Source organism: Chelonoidis abingdonii, chromosome 1, assembly GCF_003597395.2.
Source record: "Chelonoidis abingdonii isolate Lonesome George chromosome 1, CheloAbing_2.0, whole genome shotgun sequence".
Lineage (NCBI taxonomy): Eukaryota > Metazoa > Chordata > Testudines > Testudinidae > Chelonoidis > Chelonoidis abingdonii.
The window spans coordinates 174,545,523-174,561,806 of NC_133769.1; the positions used below are offsets into that span (position 1 = coordinate 174,545,523).

Sequence of the window (16,284 nt, forward strand, 5' to 3'; positions counted from 1 at the left end):
CTGCTGCAGAGTTCTTCAGGCTGCTGCTTCTGACTCTTCCTGCTCTCTGGTTGCAAGCTGGACTCCAGCTGTTGCTCTACAACCCTCTGTTGTCTGGCTCCATGTAGCAGTGCACAGAAATCTAATTAGCTCCCTCCAAGGGAGGAGCTGGAAAGTGAGAAGAAGGGTAGCTCCCTTTTATGTGCACTCAGCCAGCCAGTTAGCTATCAGATCCAGCTTGGTAGCTGTTCTATACTTGCTTTATCTGTAAAGGGTTAAAAAGTCTGACTGCATGCATAGATAAAAGGGGGGAGGGATAGCTCAGTGGTTCAAGCATTGGCTACTAAACCCAGGGTTGTGCGTTCAATCCATGAGGGGGCCATTTAGGGATCTGGGGCAAAAATCTGTCTGGGGATTGGTCCTGCTTTGAGCAGGGGGTTGGATTAGATGACCTCCTGAGGTCCCTTCCAGCTCTGATAGTCTGTTCTATGAAAGAGGAAGCCAAAAGAGCCAATGAGAAGGCTAGAACTTTTTAAAATTGAAACAAGACTCCCGTTTTGTCTGTTTGTGGTAGTTCTCCCGGAGAGCAGGGGCAGGGCTGGACTATGCTCTAAAGCTTCCACAAGGTATGAAAAATCATTAAATCATGCCTAGACACTACTCATTTGAAACCCCAGATATGTAAGTAGATCAAGAAATGTCTGGGAAGACGCGATTAGGTTTATCTTTTTTAGTTCTTTATGGCTTGTGGACTTCTCTGTGCTAACCCCCAAATTCTTTTGTTTTGCTTGTAACGGTTAAGCTGGAATTCAAGAAAACCATTCTTGATGCTTAATTATTATATTTGTTCTTTTTAAATCTATCAATAGCCTAAGTTCCAGATGTATTTTCTTTCTTTTTGTTTTTTATAAAATTTACCTTTTTAAAGCACAGGATTAGGATTTTTGGGTCCTAAAAGGTTTGTGCATATATTGTTTAATTAGCTGGTGGCAACAGCTGATTTCCTTTGTTTTCTTTCTCAGCTCTTCCCCGGAGGGATGGTGGTGAAAGGGCTTGAGGTTTTTTTTTTGTTTTGTTTTGTTTTTTTGTTTAAGACAAGGTAATTCTCATACAGAAGCACATGTTAATCTGGAATTAAGGTTGCAAACTTGTTTTCCATCTAAAACATGTAATTAGAGGCAAGTTGGCCATTTTAGTTGTATGGGCTTAGACCCTTAATTTTGACATACAAATCGTAAAATAAATGAAATTGTTCTAGCTAAACGAATCTTTCACCAAATATGTTCTTTATTATTTGACAGAGTCTCCTGAAGATGTAGCTCCAACAGTTGGATTTTCTAAAATTGACCTTAAACAGGGAAGGTTTGAAGTCACTATCTTTGACTTAGGAGGTGGAAAACGAATACGAGGCATCTGGAAGAATTACTATGCTGAGGCATACGGGATAATATTTGTTGTGGATTCCAGTGACACAGAGAGAATGGAAGAAACGAAAGAGACCATGACTGAAGTTCTAAGACATCCTAGGATATCTGGGAAGCCTATATTAGTGTAAGTAACATGAATAAATGATTAACTACTTATCTCTAACTTATTAAATGTTGTATGTATTCAGATTAGTACGATAATTCTCCCCCCTCAGCCTTTTTCACCTCTTTTAGTATCATTACAAAAGAACATAATAATGGCTGTGTTTGGTCAGACAAGTGGTCCTTGTAGCTCAGGATCCCATCTTCCCACAGGGGCCGGAGCTAGATGCTTCAGAGGGAATGAAAAGAATAGGGCAATTTATTGAGTGATCCATCCCCTGTCACTTAGTCTTAGCTTCTGATAATCAGAGGTTTAGGGACACTCTGAGCATGGAGTTGCATTCCTGACTATCTTAGCTCAGACTCATTGGTGGACCTATCTTCAGTGAACTTATCTAATTCCGTTTTTTTACCCAAGTTATACTTTTGACCTTCACAACTTCCCTGGGCAAGGAGTTCCATGGATGACTATGCATTGTGTGAAGTAGTACTTCCTTATGTTTGTTTTAACCCTGCTGCCTATTAATTTCATTGGAAAACCCTGGTTCTTGTGTTATGTGAAGGAGTAAATAACACTTCCTTATTCACTTTCTCCACACCATTCATGATTTTATAGACTTCTATCATAACCCCCTTAGTTGTCTCATTTCTAAGATGAACAGTCGCAGTCTTTTTAATCTCTCCTTATATGGAAGCTGTTCTCCACCCCTAATCAATTTTGTTTTAATGGTTCCTAATATTCTATTAGGAGTTTTTTTGACAACCACTGCACATTGAGCAGATATTTCCAGAGCACTATTCAAAATGAGTCCAAGATCTTTCTTGAGTGGTACCAGTTAATTTAGACTCCATCACTTTGTACGTATAGCTGGGAATGTATTCCCATATGCATTACTTCGCATTTATCAAGATTGAATTTCATCTGTCATTTTGTTGCCCAGTCGCTCAGTTTTGTGAGATGTCTTTATAACTTGTCACAGTTAAGTCCAAAGCAGACTATCTTGTTTAATTTTGTGTTGTCTCCAGATTTTGCTACCTGACTGTTTTACCCCTTTTTCCAGTTCATTTATGAATATGTTGAACAGCACTGGTCGTATTACAGAGCCCTGAGGGACCTTGCCATTTGCGTCTCTCCACAGAGAAAACTAACAGTTTTTCCTGCCTTTTAACTAGATACTGATGCATGAGAGGACCTTCCCTCTTACCCCATGACTGCCTACACAGTATTACAGTTGCTGTACTGTATTGTGGTATTACTGATGTATTTTTACACATCAGTCTAAGTATTATGGTGTTAGGGGGCTAATTCTTTTTTTGAGCTTATTCAGAACTTTGTTCTCTTTTGTCTTGAACTGAATGTCATGAATACTCTAATTACATTTGTGGCATTTGGTCCTCTCATATATAGGCCATTGTAAATTCAGCTTATTCACATTTGTTTCAGTAAAAGTAGAGAAGGTCAACGAATGACGTAGTATTTTTGTACTTAATACTTTGGTATTGTTTCCATTGATACAGTAGCTTTAAGGCAGTTTGGTGTGGTATATTGTGTGAAAGCATCAGTACAGGCATTATGCAGTGATGATACGCTTATTTTTATAAATGGCTCTTTATATTTTATATTACCAGTACTGCTGGACAAACATTTTCAGGTGAATTTTTCTCCAAAATATGCACATTTGGGTTCATTTAAGTGAATTGTTTTGTCTGAAACAAAAAATGTAGTTTTAGAAATGTCAAAATGGTTCGTTTTGACACTATCCTAGTGAAACACTTTGATATTTTTTGTAGTTAGATTCACAAGGGGATTTAGGCATCGTTCACAAAACTACTGGAAGAGAAGGTGGTAATGGTGGTGCTTCCTGTTGTATTCATTTAGATGGAATAAAGGGGACTAATGAGTCAAAAGTGTTAATATAACTGAGCCACTGCCCAACATTAGACAGTGTCAAACAAGATTCAGGGTTTGGTATACAGAAATCTTAACCTATTTAGTACCAGTACGGCACATAATTAAAAATCCTTTTTTAGCCTTTTATTAAAGATACAGAAAATGAAGACAAAACAGTGAAAGCACTTGAAATGTAAAGTATAAGACTTGCATTTTAAAAATATCCTTTGTTCCTTTTCTGCTAAACTGGAGAAATTTTTAGAAGGAGAACCCCCCCCCCCTTTTTTTTTTTGACAGTCTCTTAGATGGTATTAAAGATGGTGATAACTGCCCTTTTTTTGGAGAAAAGGCGTTAGTTGAGCTGGGTTGGAGCTGTTGCTGTTCTTGGAAACAAAGTTGGATCCCATTTCCTAAAGGAGAAAACAAGACAAGCACATACAAAAGGAGAGAGAAAAGAACAGCAAAGATGAAAAAATGTAGCTTCTGTCTCTGATGTTGACTTTCATTTGAAACCTCATTGCTAGAGAAACACAGGCACAATACATAGTCTTATCAGCCATTTTGACAGTTGGCAAACTTGCACCACCAGTGGAGGTGGCAGTGTTATCTGGTTCCTTCTCTCTGACCTTTTTTGGTCAGGGCCTCATTTGGGATTAGAGTGAAGCAGGTCCAGTGTCCTAGGAGACAATGGGGGTGGCAGACGTGACTGTGAAGCTCACTCCTTCCCCTTCTCTTATCTTTCAGTCAGTCAGCATCACATTAGTCAGCTTTTCCTCTCTGCTAATTTTCTTCTTACAAAGAGACATTGTGAAAACCCCAAAAGAAGTAATGTGCACAACAGCGTATCTCCTCACTATGTTGTCCATCAAGTAGACCTAATTTGTGACATACTAGTTTTAGTTTATTGATTTCCAGTTCTACGCTATTCTTATTTACCAAGCATTATCTTAACACAAGTCTTTGAGTTATGCCATAGGCCTTTTTGTTTTTACTAATTAATCTTTGTTTGTTTTGCACCTTTTCCCATCACCATTTGATCTTACAGGTGGTTATTGAGACTTCTTATAAACTTCACACACTCATTTTCTACAGTTGAGCTCACTGTTAGGGTAAACTTCTAGGCCCAGTAATCACAACATGCTTCCTCCACCCATATGCACAATAGGCCAGTTGCTGGGGCACTCAAATAGGATGGGGAGCCCTGTGTTCAAATCCCTTCTCTGGAGGGATTTGAACTTGGATCTGTTGCATCCCAGTGAGTATCCTAATCACCAGGCTATAGAGTATTGTGGAATGGGACTCTCATTCTGTTGAAGCTGTTCCTCTTAGTATAAAATACTTGAATAGCCATTGGGCCAGGGGTGGGGAGAAGAGTATGACTATATTCAGGGGTTAGAGAGCATACCTGGATTCCAGTCCCTGTTCCAGAGGTGAGTGCTCTAACCACTGGGCTATTGGTTATAAGGGGTACCACCTCCTCTTTATTTGTGAATCTAGCCTTTCATTTTATTTGCTTTTATTAAAAATACCCAATGCAAACCAGTGCATTCAGCCCAAACAGAATCTCTTCAGTTTTTTTTTTTTTTTTTACAACTGCTGTTGAATAAAAAAAAACCCCACAGTTATTTGCCCAGCTCTGTTTACCAGTAAATTTAACATTCATAAATTGTGCATATCTAACACAAGGTGGTGCTACTGGTACGTGAGCAGAAAATTCTAATTAGAGAAAGCTGACTTTAATAACAGTTGGGATTTGTTTTTGCTTTTGGTGCATATGCTTAATTTAAAAAAAAATGGAGGGTTTCAGAAGATCTAGCAACTAGAAAAATATTAAATTTTGTTTGAATATGATTGACTTCTGGTATTCTACTTCTCCTAAAGTTCTCTGTTAAAAACAAATGTTTGAAGAACACCAGAAATAACAAACTTTACTAATTCTGTTTTTAGAACAATTGTGCAAAAGTAGGACTGTACAACAGCTTTGCCAAAAGAAAGATGGATGTCATAAACTAGGACAAAACCCATGTGTGGAGGGCACAAAATTGAATTTTATAATACCACGTATATACAGTGCGTCAGTTTATCCTTACAAGGTTATCTACAAGGTTACCATGCATATAATTTGGAGGGGAAGCTCTTTGCTTTAAAGCTTAAGTGCTGGGAATCTGCTAGTGGATGAGACTCCAAAAGTGAAACTGACTAGTCTATCTTAATCAAATTAAGCGAAGTGCAGAAAGCAAACAGCATAAATGTTGAAAAGTAAATTACGTTTTTTAATTGTCTTCTTATCTATGATGGTGTTGGTGTTACTGGGAAGACGACAAATCTACTTCTACAAATATTTTAACCCAACAGTGTTTTTAAAAATGAAATTGTGACAGCCGTCAACTGTCACAGCCTCTCTAAATGAATAAAAATTGTTCAGCTTTCCATTATAAAATCTCTAGGTCCCGATCCTGTAGTTGGGAAGGGTGGGCCTTTGTGCCCATACAGAACCCCTGTGACTTCAGTGGACTTGACAAAGGCATATGCTCCTCTCTGCATGGATCTAATTGCAGGATCAGCACCATAATTGGAGTGTGGTGGGCTAACTTAATCTTCAAGTTTATTGAACTTGTTGCTTTTTATCTGATTGACAGTACAGGATTTGTGGCCTGATGCCAAAATTCATGTTGTCCATAAATCCTAGCCCTGAAAAGGGATTCACCCATGCACAGCTCTATGGCCCCACATGAGACAGTGGATCTTTTTCCAGGATTGGTGCAATATGTTGTATGGTTCCCTTTCTCTGTTCTGGTGCCGTTGGCATAATTGCCAAGCTTTCTGCAGCTTCAGGAGACATGTTATACAAATTATTTAATTTGTATAATTTGGAGGTTGTTGCAACAGGATTTAGGGGTGCTTGACACAGAATTTGGTCCCGTTGTGCCAAGGAGTACTTGAACCCTGGATACGAGGCCTTGAACAGTAAGCAGGGCTGTGAACAGCATAGAAATATAGTGCTTGATAGAGGAAAAGAGACCAGGACCCATGGGATCTTGATCACAGCCCAGTGCACCTATAAAAGATTATTCTATGGGGAAAAAATCTTGCACTCTCTCTCACTTAGACATGAGTGTCGTGGCAGGTCTGTCCTTCACAAAACATAAACAAATGAAACCACTTCTTAAGACTAGAGTACAGGAGATGACAACATAGCAGCATATGGAGTGTTCATATTGTGGAGATTGGTCTTTTTTAATATTCCATTGCTTTCAGTTTTTGAAGAAGTGTAGTTTTATTTTATCTAGTATTTCTTACTGTTCATGTTTACTCCTGAATAGTTTTCCTTTGTTTTCAAAGCAAAATCATTAGCTTGGAAAATGTCATTTACAGAGCAAAGAGTATGAACAATAATTAAGGCTAAGATTTTGTCATGGATATTTTTAGTAAAAGTCAGAGATAAGTCATGGGCAATAAAGAAAAATTCGTGGAAGCCCATGAGCTGTCCTTGACCTTTACTAAAAATATCCCTGACGAAATAGGAAGGGATTGGGCAGCTGCGGGGTGGTTGGGATATCTGGGGCCCCCACCGCCTGTGGGAGCTCAGAGCTCCAGTGTCCCCATGCCACCAGCAGCAGAGGAGAGCTACAGGGTCCCTCTTACCTCTCCCCCAGCCCCAGAAGTGGGGAGCATTGTGGGAATCCCTCTGCCACCACCACAGTGGGGAGCTGCAGAGGTCCCCATGGCAGCTGGGGAGCTGCCTGGGGTCCCCCTGCAGCAACTGAGAGATTGGGGGCCTGCTGCCTCAGGTGTGTGTGTAGGGGGGTACCTTACAGCTTCCTGCTACTGTGGGAGCTGGCGGGACCCTGCAGCTTCCAGCTGCCAGGGCTTAAGTCACGGATTCCGTGACTTCTGCAACCTCTGACAAAACCTCAGCCTTTACAATAATTAGTCATAAACCTGGTGTCTATGTTGGAGAAAATTGCTTAAAATCATATTAAATCTGTTTATTTGATGCAAATAACATTTATGTATGTGTGGTAGAAAACTAAGATTTAGTAAATGATGCATTGAGTTTTGAAGATAAAGTTCTGGAAAGTAGAACTTTATAAATATGTCTAAAGTACAGTATATTTAACTGTTAAGAAAATATTTTTAATCATTTTTTCCCTACTCTGTTGAAATTAAGAGAAAAAGCAACACATGTGCACACACAAAAAAACAAAGTATCAGGTGAATAATGACATAACTAAATGGAAGGAACCAGTCTCTGGAGTCACAGCTCAATTCTATTTCATTTTCAGCATGTGTGTGCTGAAGAGTGATGAGAGTGGTTGAGATCTGATCACTGATTAGAACAAATAGATATTCATGTTTCTTTTTAAGCATGAAATACCTATTATAGATTGAGCTAAAATGCCATCAATTTAACATGGCTGGCACTGTTTTAATCTAATCTATCTATCCTAAATTATCATGCAGTATATAAGATTATTCACTCATACAAAAGCAAATGCTCATGTTGTCCATACATTGAAGTATAGTTGAAGTATTAGAATGTACCTAGGGCCCTCTTTGGTTTTCTGTACAGCAAGCAAAGCCTTATTGCATGTCCATAATCTGTTTAATAAGCAGTGTGCTTATCAGTTATTGTATGCAAGGCCATAGAAAACCATCCTTCGTCCAAGGAAGCTGTATCCCTTTTTAAACCAGGCAATAACTTATTTTGGCTGTCCTCGTTGCAAGGCTATCTGCACCTGTGCATTTTGTGTTCCCTCTCATGTTTTAGGCTTTGTGCCTTAGCCTCTCCTGGAGTGGAATTCCACAATTCTCCCCCTCTTAGATTGGGCCCTGGGATACAGCACCCTGTTTAATCAACCAATCTTATCTAGACTGTCTGACTGAGAACGGCACCTGTAGTTCTTCCTTTCAGGAGTCTGACCGTAGTGAATATAGTGACCATACACCCTTTTTAAAACAAAGTACTGTAGGAATAGGAATAAAGCATTTAGAGAGGATTTTTAATGTCTACACGCATGTCAACCTTACCTAAGGCTTGCCATCCCTGATGGTAACCCATTTAGGCCTCACTTCTGCCTGTCTCTCCACTTGGTTCCCTGAACAACTACCCTCATCTCTTCAGAGAGACTTTTTGACTTGCTGTACTCGTTTGCTTTTCTACCTAGACTGGCTTTGCCCTTCTAGACAAAATTGGATTTGCAGACTGGCTGAGGAGGAGGTAGACCCTTTAAAGTAACAGTCCTTAATAACCTCTAAGTGTTTGCTGAAAGGTGGCTTATTTTGAGCCTTTCTTTTGTTTCCTGCATGTTTTTGCTTACAGCCCTCTGTTAAACTAAACCAATATAGTCATACAGTAAATATCCCAGTAACCACGTCAACATAGAGTATTCATAAATTGTTACAGAACAGCTCCAGTTCCATCAGTAGCTAATAAAAATTGCATTGGGAAGGAACGATGGCGGTAAAGGCTCAGAAATGAAACTCAGTCCGAGCCTTGATCTCACCTCTGCCACAACCTTGTGTCACCTTCAACAAATCAGTGTAGTGCCTGACTTTTTTTTTTTAAATAGAACAGGTGCAATTATATGTATTCAAATACCTCAATTGGACACACAAAGTATTTGTAGTTACATGGTGAGTTATGCGCCTAACTGGTCATGAATGCATGAAGATGCCTATCTTATATATGCATAATCATATGATTGTTTGAAAATCAGGCTCTTAAATGTTTCTTCCTGTGAAATGATGATAGTACAGTAACTCCTTGCTTAACGTTGTAGTTATGTTCCTGAAAAATGCAACATTAAGCAAAATGATATTAAGCGAATCCAGTTTCCCCATAAGAATTAATGTAAATGGGAGGAGGGGGTTAGGTTCCAGGAAAATTTTCTTTTGCCAAACAAAAGGCATTATATACGTTTTAAACCATTTTAAACAAGCAATTTAGTACAGGTATAAGTTTTAAACAATTTTAAATAAACAATTTAATACTACAATCATCATTGCTGAGTATGAAGCAATGGGAGGTGCCCCCGCCTTACCCCACACAGGCACAGCCCATGGGCACTACAGACAATGAGGCAGGCATGGAGGGAAGGTGCCATAGGCTATGAGAAGCACGTTGTTCAGCAGCAGCTTCCCCTACTGTGCAAGCACCAGGGATGGGGGGCTCAACCCTCGGCCCGCCCACTCCACCCCTTCTCCCAAGACGCCACCCATAACCCGCCTCTTCTCCCCCCCACCTCCTCCCCATTTATTCCACATGCCGCATCCTTGTTCCTTCCCTGCCTTCTGCCCGTGGCATTCAGCTGGTTTATGGCATTCGGGAGGCAGGGGAGGGAGGGGGAGCTTGCGCACTGAGTCCTCGCTCCTCTCTCTTGCCTCCTGAACACCGCAAACCAGCTGATTGCTGTGGGCAGGAGGTGGGGGGAGCAGGGGGAAGGTGCTGATCCGTGGGGTCTGTCGGCGGCCAGCAGGTGCCTGGGGGGGCATAGAGGAGCTGATGGGGGGCTGCCAGCTGTGGTCAAAGCAGGCAGCCAAATGATGTTATAGTGGGGCATTGCACAACTTTAAATGAACATGTTCTGTAATGGAGCAGGGACGTAAGATTGAAACAACGTTAGGCAAGAGGACGTTAAGTGGAGAGTTACTGTACCTCACTCACAAGGGTGATGCGAGAGTAAATTAATGTTTGTTAAGCACATTCAGACTCTCTGATAGAAGGTGCTGATTACGAGCAATGCAGGAATACCTGTTTTGTTTAATAAAGAATTCCATCTTTGTGAGTGCCCCAGAGCAGCCCTGTGCACAAACACATGTTGATATTAGTAAGTGCAACTGAATGATAGGTTAGGACTAAAATTAAAATGTGTCCTTCCAAAGAGGGGTCAATTTCGTGTCCATAAAATTGCCATGCTGTAGCAGTCCGTAGTCTGGTATCCTATCTCTAACAGCAGTTAGTTCCTGATACTGAAGAGAGAGGTGCAGTAAGAAAGCAGAAGTGTGATAATTAGCCCCACATACAAGGTCTCAAAATACACTCTAAGAATTGGAGCTAGGCTATGCCCTGAAGCATGAGGGTTTATATCCCTTCCAGAATTTTTGTCATTTATTCTGATAATTCTGAATATTCTTGTTATACATATACATGTCCAGTCCCTTTTTGAATATTGCAAAATTCTTGGGTTCAGTAAACGCAGGTGGAAATGATTTCTCATTCTAACTTTATCAGTTTTGAATTTGCTACCTTCTAATTTCATTGTCTTCTGAGACAGGGAGAGCAGAAATCCCCAACCACTCTTCTTTCTACCACCTATTATTTTATATGCTTATATCATGTCCCCTTTTATTCATTTCCTAAGATAAGCAATCTCAATTTTTTAAATTCTCTGCATATGAGGATTTTCCCATGCCTGTAATCATTCTTGGCACTATTCTCTGAGCCCCTCGTTGATTGCTGCAATATCTTGTCTTTGAAACAGGATAACCCGTTCTGTATGAAGTACAGGGTATTCAAGATGAGAGCACACCACGGATATCTATTTAATACAGCTAGATAGAATTTCTAGATCTGCCATCTCCCTTTGCATTAACTGACTTGTCTGAAGATACATAAGATTATGTCCAAATACAATTCCAGTCCATGTCAGGTAAAATAAATGCCTATTAAAGTGTGTAGTCCATTTTATCAGTATAGCTGTGGGTGCTCAGTTTTGCTGAAAATCAAAACCTAGGTGTGTCAAGTTGAGTGTCCAAAAATTCAGAGGTGCACAGTTGGTGAACACTTTTGGAAATGTGGTAGTTCAGTAATTGTGTTGATGCACAAGAATAAGTAGAATCTGGTTCCTGTAAATTTGACCAGGGCTAATAAGTAAAAAGCAGTAAAAAATGTGTATTTTTTTCCCCTCTGTTAAAGTTAACAAATATAACTGAATATACACAGGAAACAGACCTTCTGGATTAAACTGTTCCTTTTTTATTTTTCGATCTAAAACTTTTTGACTTGAGCTGTACTTTAAGAAACCATGTCACCGTAGTTTTATGAGGTGTGAGAGACATTATGCACCATATTCTTCATTGAGATATTGTTATGAAGTGATTATGGCATAACATGTATTTTAGGCAAGATGAGTCATCATTGAAAAGTTTATGATTTACTGAATATGATTATCCTATTTGTATGCATGTATCATTTCTGTATCTGAAGTTAAGAATATTGACTATGTATCAATTACCAGTGGTTTACATCTGGGGAATGCCCACCAGAGAGAATGCAGTCGGTCTAGATGGCTCACTATGAAGAAAAGCCATTAGACAGAACAATAGGTCTTTGAAGATGCTAATCTCCTACCTTTCTGGAAAGACTTCCTGAGGACCTTACAATTAGTCTTTGAGTTACGTCTGTAGGGTCATGTGATTAAACCACCTGGTATTGGAATCCATCTTGGAATACCAGTGTTTTTCCACTGACTGGTATGGGAACTAAGTTTGGAAACAAAGGCTTCCCGCCAAAAGCAAAAGCTGTTTGAGGCAGGGGAGTGACCTCAATGTGGGTCGTTCTTCACTGTCTCCTTGCCCAAGATGACTGCTGGAAACATCTAAGAAAAAGACTGGGAAGAGAAGAAGAGCTGAGCCCAAGCTGGAAAGATGTCTGGCCTGTGAAAGAAATACCTAGAGTTTTAAGCTGCAAGCAAGAGCAGCTTACCTTCAAGAACCTCTGCAATCTGCCTAAAACAACAGTTAAGGTGAGAATGTGCTAGTTATAACCAGTTTCTTTAGTATATTGAGCTTAGCTTGCATGTTTGTGTCATTTGCTAGGTAATCTGCTTTGATCTGTTTGCTATTGCTTATTATCAATTAAAATCTACCTTTTGTAGTTAATACACTTGTTTAGTTTTGTCATAGCCCAGTGTGTAGAATTCATAATTAGGGGGCAAAAAGCTGTTGCATCTCTCTCTCTCCACTTTGAGGGAAGGAGCGAATTTCATGAGCTTGCGCTGTACAGTTCTCTGTGCAGCATAGGATGGTGTAATTTTGAGTTTTCACTCCAGAGGGGGGTGTGCACTTGAGTATCTGGGTAGTTCCTTTGCTGAAGTCTTCCCATGCAAGGGCTAGTCAGAAAGCCTGCATGTTACAACAGCTGAGTGTGTCCCTATGTGTATGTACGCTGGTGAAAATGTGAGACCGGGAGCGGGTCTGCAGCTTGTTACAACAATACAGTTAAAGGGAGCACAGGCTGGTGGGACAGGCTGGCTCATTGTTACCCCAGTTCCAAGTGGTACCCCAGGGGATCCCATCAGAATGTGGTTATCAGTAATAATTATGTCTTGGAGTTTAATGTCCTTTTTAGACATCTCTTTTTAGGTCAGGGGTCAGCAACCCTTCAGAAGTGATGTGCCGAGTCTTCATTTATTCATTCTAATTTAAGGTTTCATGTGCCAGTAATACATTTTTACATTTTTAGATGGTCTCTTTCTATAAGTCTATAATATATAACTAAACTATTGTTGTATGTAAAGTAAACAAGGTTACTTTAAAAATGTTTAAGAAGCTTAATTTAAAATTAAATTAAAATGCAGAGCCCTCCGGACCACTGGCCAGAACCTGGGCAGTGTGAGTGTCACTGAAAATCAGCTCACGTGCTGCCTTTGGCACGCGTGCCATAGGTTGCCTACCCCTGCTTTTGGTTCTGGTGGCATCTGCTTTTTAATTTATCTATAGCGAGAAGTAGTATCTTAAGACATTGGCCTACTACATTTTCTTTGCCGTACAACACTACTGCTTAATTTGCTAAGCTTGTTTTGCTAATGTAGGTCTTGTAAGAATGTTAGAACACTTAAATGGCTAATCAATATTTTATATGCAGTGAACAGCAGTGGAAAATAAGTTAGAGTAATAGAAAGTAAGGCTTGTGTTCCAGTGATTCATATGGGTCAGTTCTCTCATCGATGTTTTAGTGGTTTAAACAGATCTCTAATGCTAATGGATTTTCTTCTTTTGTGCTTAAATTCCGCTATGCTCTAATTGGGAGGGAGGGTCTAGATCTCATATTATGTAGACAAATATCTAGCCTGCTGGCATTATTAAAAATGATCTTCTCTCTCTAAGTGCTTGAAAGCATGACAATGAGAGAGTAAATTTCATAAAAATGTCAGTGATAGCCCTTGAGGCTTATAATAAATTGCTGGGTAGGGCAAGGGGAAATGTTGTATTTTCAATACAGAAAGTTATTTTTCATTTCTGCTATCATTTTGTTAATGAGGCACTGTAACTGCTAATGTATCAAATAGTTGCATAACACAGACATGACTGACTAACGCACTTTTCTAACCATTATGTATTTTCCTTTGCCTGTTAGCTTTTCTGTATAACTCTGCGGCTATAGAAAGCCCATTTTATGTTCTAGTAAACTGTACTAATAAAATCTTGTGTTTTTATTATACACTACCTCAGTCGCCTTGACTAACCAACATAAACGATCCACATCAAAGTCTCACAATGTCCATATACGTTCTACTTTTATCAGTTAATAGCAGCCTTTGTTAGACAAAATATGACCAGGGATCTTTACACATTTTGAGCCCTACTCCTGTTTTTTTCTTTCCCCCAAAACCTTGTTAATATATCATATATTTGTCTGTCTTATTGTGCTCTAATACGGACAGCAGAAACAAATTCTTTCACTATTTACTTCCTCCTAGATGGAACATTATTTTCATAACTATTGTTGAAACCCTGGGCTTTATTCCATGTTCAAAAATAGAAGCATTTTTTTCCTTTGAAGTAAACTGTGTTTTATTAAACATCCCTAACATGTTAGCAGGAAGAGCTAGACTGGTAACACATTTTTTTCACAGATAAGAATGCAATATGTACATCTATACCACATGGGATTTTATGTAAACAGGTGGTGTTTGTTAAAATTTGCACTTCATTAGAATAATATTTTAGGCAGGATTTCTTGAACTTTTGTCATAGTTTTCCTCCCATTCAGGTACAGAAAAAAGGCCATGTCTTTTTTTAAGGGTGCAGGGAACAGTGCGTGTTGGTAGTGTATTAGCCAGGGCAGCCTTCTCTCTCTCTCTGCTGGCTTGTTTCCACTTAACTCTTCCAAAGCCAAAGTGACTATAGAGTATACACAGAATACCAGGGGTCTCAAACTCAAATTACCACAAGGGCCACATAAGGACTAGTACATTGGCCTCAGGGCTGCATCACTGAAACCTTTTCATACAACGATACAAAAGTATAGTCAAAAATGAAAAAAAACAAAAAACTACTACAGCTAAGTGAGACCTATGGGGTCGTGCTGAACATATCTTGGCTCGTCTGCCCTGCCAGCTACTCTGGAGGCACCAAGAGGGATTTGATCTGAAAGGGAAAATGGAGAGCCAGGGCAAGACACTTTGCTCTCACCTCCTGAGTCTAGGATTTAAAGCCAAACTGATGTTACATAATAGGAGTTTGCTGGTCTCAGTTTAGGCTCTTGTGGTCAAGTCTCTTATGACTCCTGTCTGTTGATTTAAAGGTAGTCTAGAGCTCTGGGGCCAGAGGTATGGCAGCATGTGCAGGATGCAGTCCTTGAGACTCCCCAGCTCTGAGCACCTGGGCTGGGATTAAAAGCAAAGAGGATACTAACTTCCACAAGGTGATGTTCTGTTGTAACTGTTCCTGTGGGGGAAGAGCCTCCTAGTTCATGTATACAAAAGAATGAAAATGCTGAAGGGGCAGGCAGCAGCCAGCTGCAGTTTGTAGGCAGGGAGCATGTGCCGCATGTGAGCATGTCTTGTAACAGGAGGCAGGAGGTGCTGTCCTGAGATCGTGGGGGATAGGCACACGTTGATCTGATTCAATTAAACAAAACCATCCAACCCATGCCTTCAAGAGAACTTTCTACCACAATCGCTCATCCGCAAAGCTGCAAACATTCCACCTTCGTCAGGCAGCAGCCAAAGCAGAATGTCAAACCATCTCACTCAAACGACAAAACACGCCCCCTCCCTGCCCCATTCCAACTCCTTCCCCAAATCCCCGGCCCCACCTCTTCCTTACCTCCTCCCTTGAGCATGCCACGTTCCCGCTTCTCCCTCTCCTGCCCCCCTTCCCGGAGCATGCAAACAGCTATTTGGCAACGGGTGGGCAGGAAGCTCTGGGAGGTAGGCGGAAGAACGGGGACATGGTGTGCTCAGAAGGGGAGGAGGAGGTGGTGGGGTAGGTGGAAGAGGGGGGAGCTTGGCTGCCAGTGGGTTCAAAGCAACCACTAACTTTTCCCTGTGCGTGCTCCGGCCCTTATGGTGGGCCCATGGGCCGCCTGTTTGAAAGTCCTGCAGTAAACCATAGAACAGTGGTTTTCAAACTTTTTTTCCTGGCGACCCAGTTGAGGAAAATTGTTGATGCCCGTGATCCAGTGGAGGTGGGGATGAGAAATTTGAGAGGGGCTCAGAGCTGGGGCAAAGGGTGGGGGTGAGATCTGCAGGGTGGGGCCAGGAACGAGAGGTTCAGGGTGTGGGAGGAGGCTCAGGGCTGGCATAGGGGCTTGTGGGGTGGATTTGGGGCGAGGGCTTACCTCTGATGGCTCCTGCTAAGCTGCACAGCCAGGGTGCAGAGGCAGGCTTCCCGCCTGTCTTGGCACTGTGGACCATGCTATGCCACGGAAGCAGCAAGTTCAGCTCCTAGGCAGAGGCGCGCAAGCGGCTGTAGGTGACACTTACCTGCAGGCACTGCCCCCGCAGTGCAGAGCCAGTGCTCGGGGCGGGGGCAGCGCATGGAGCTCCATGACCCCCACACCTAGGAGCCAGACCTGATGCTGCCCGCTTCCAGGCCGCAGCGCTGTGTTGGAACAGGTAGGAACTAGTCTGTCCTAGACGGGCAGCAGCGCTGATG

At 41.1% G+C, this 16,284-nt stretch overlaps 1 protein-coding gene across 7 annotated transcripts in view; it reads left to right on the top strand.

Moving 5' to 3' along the window:
- The window catches only part of ARL13B (ARF like GTPase 13B), a 92,348-nt gene that overhangs the window by 11,013 nt on the left and 65,051 nt on the right, over nt 1–16,284 (top strand). For all 7 annotated transcript variants that reach the window (XM_075072745.1, XM_075072747.1, XM_075072768.1 and 4 more), the window contains exon 4: nt 1,281–1,530. In XM_075072745.1, the coding sequence (XP_074928846.1) occupies nt 1,281–1,530 (250 nt within the window). The remainder of the gene's footprint in view (nt 1–1,280; nt 1,531–16,284) is intronic.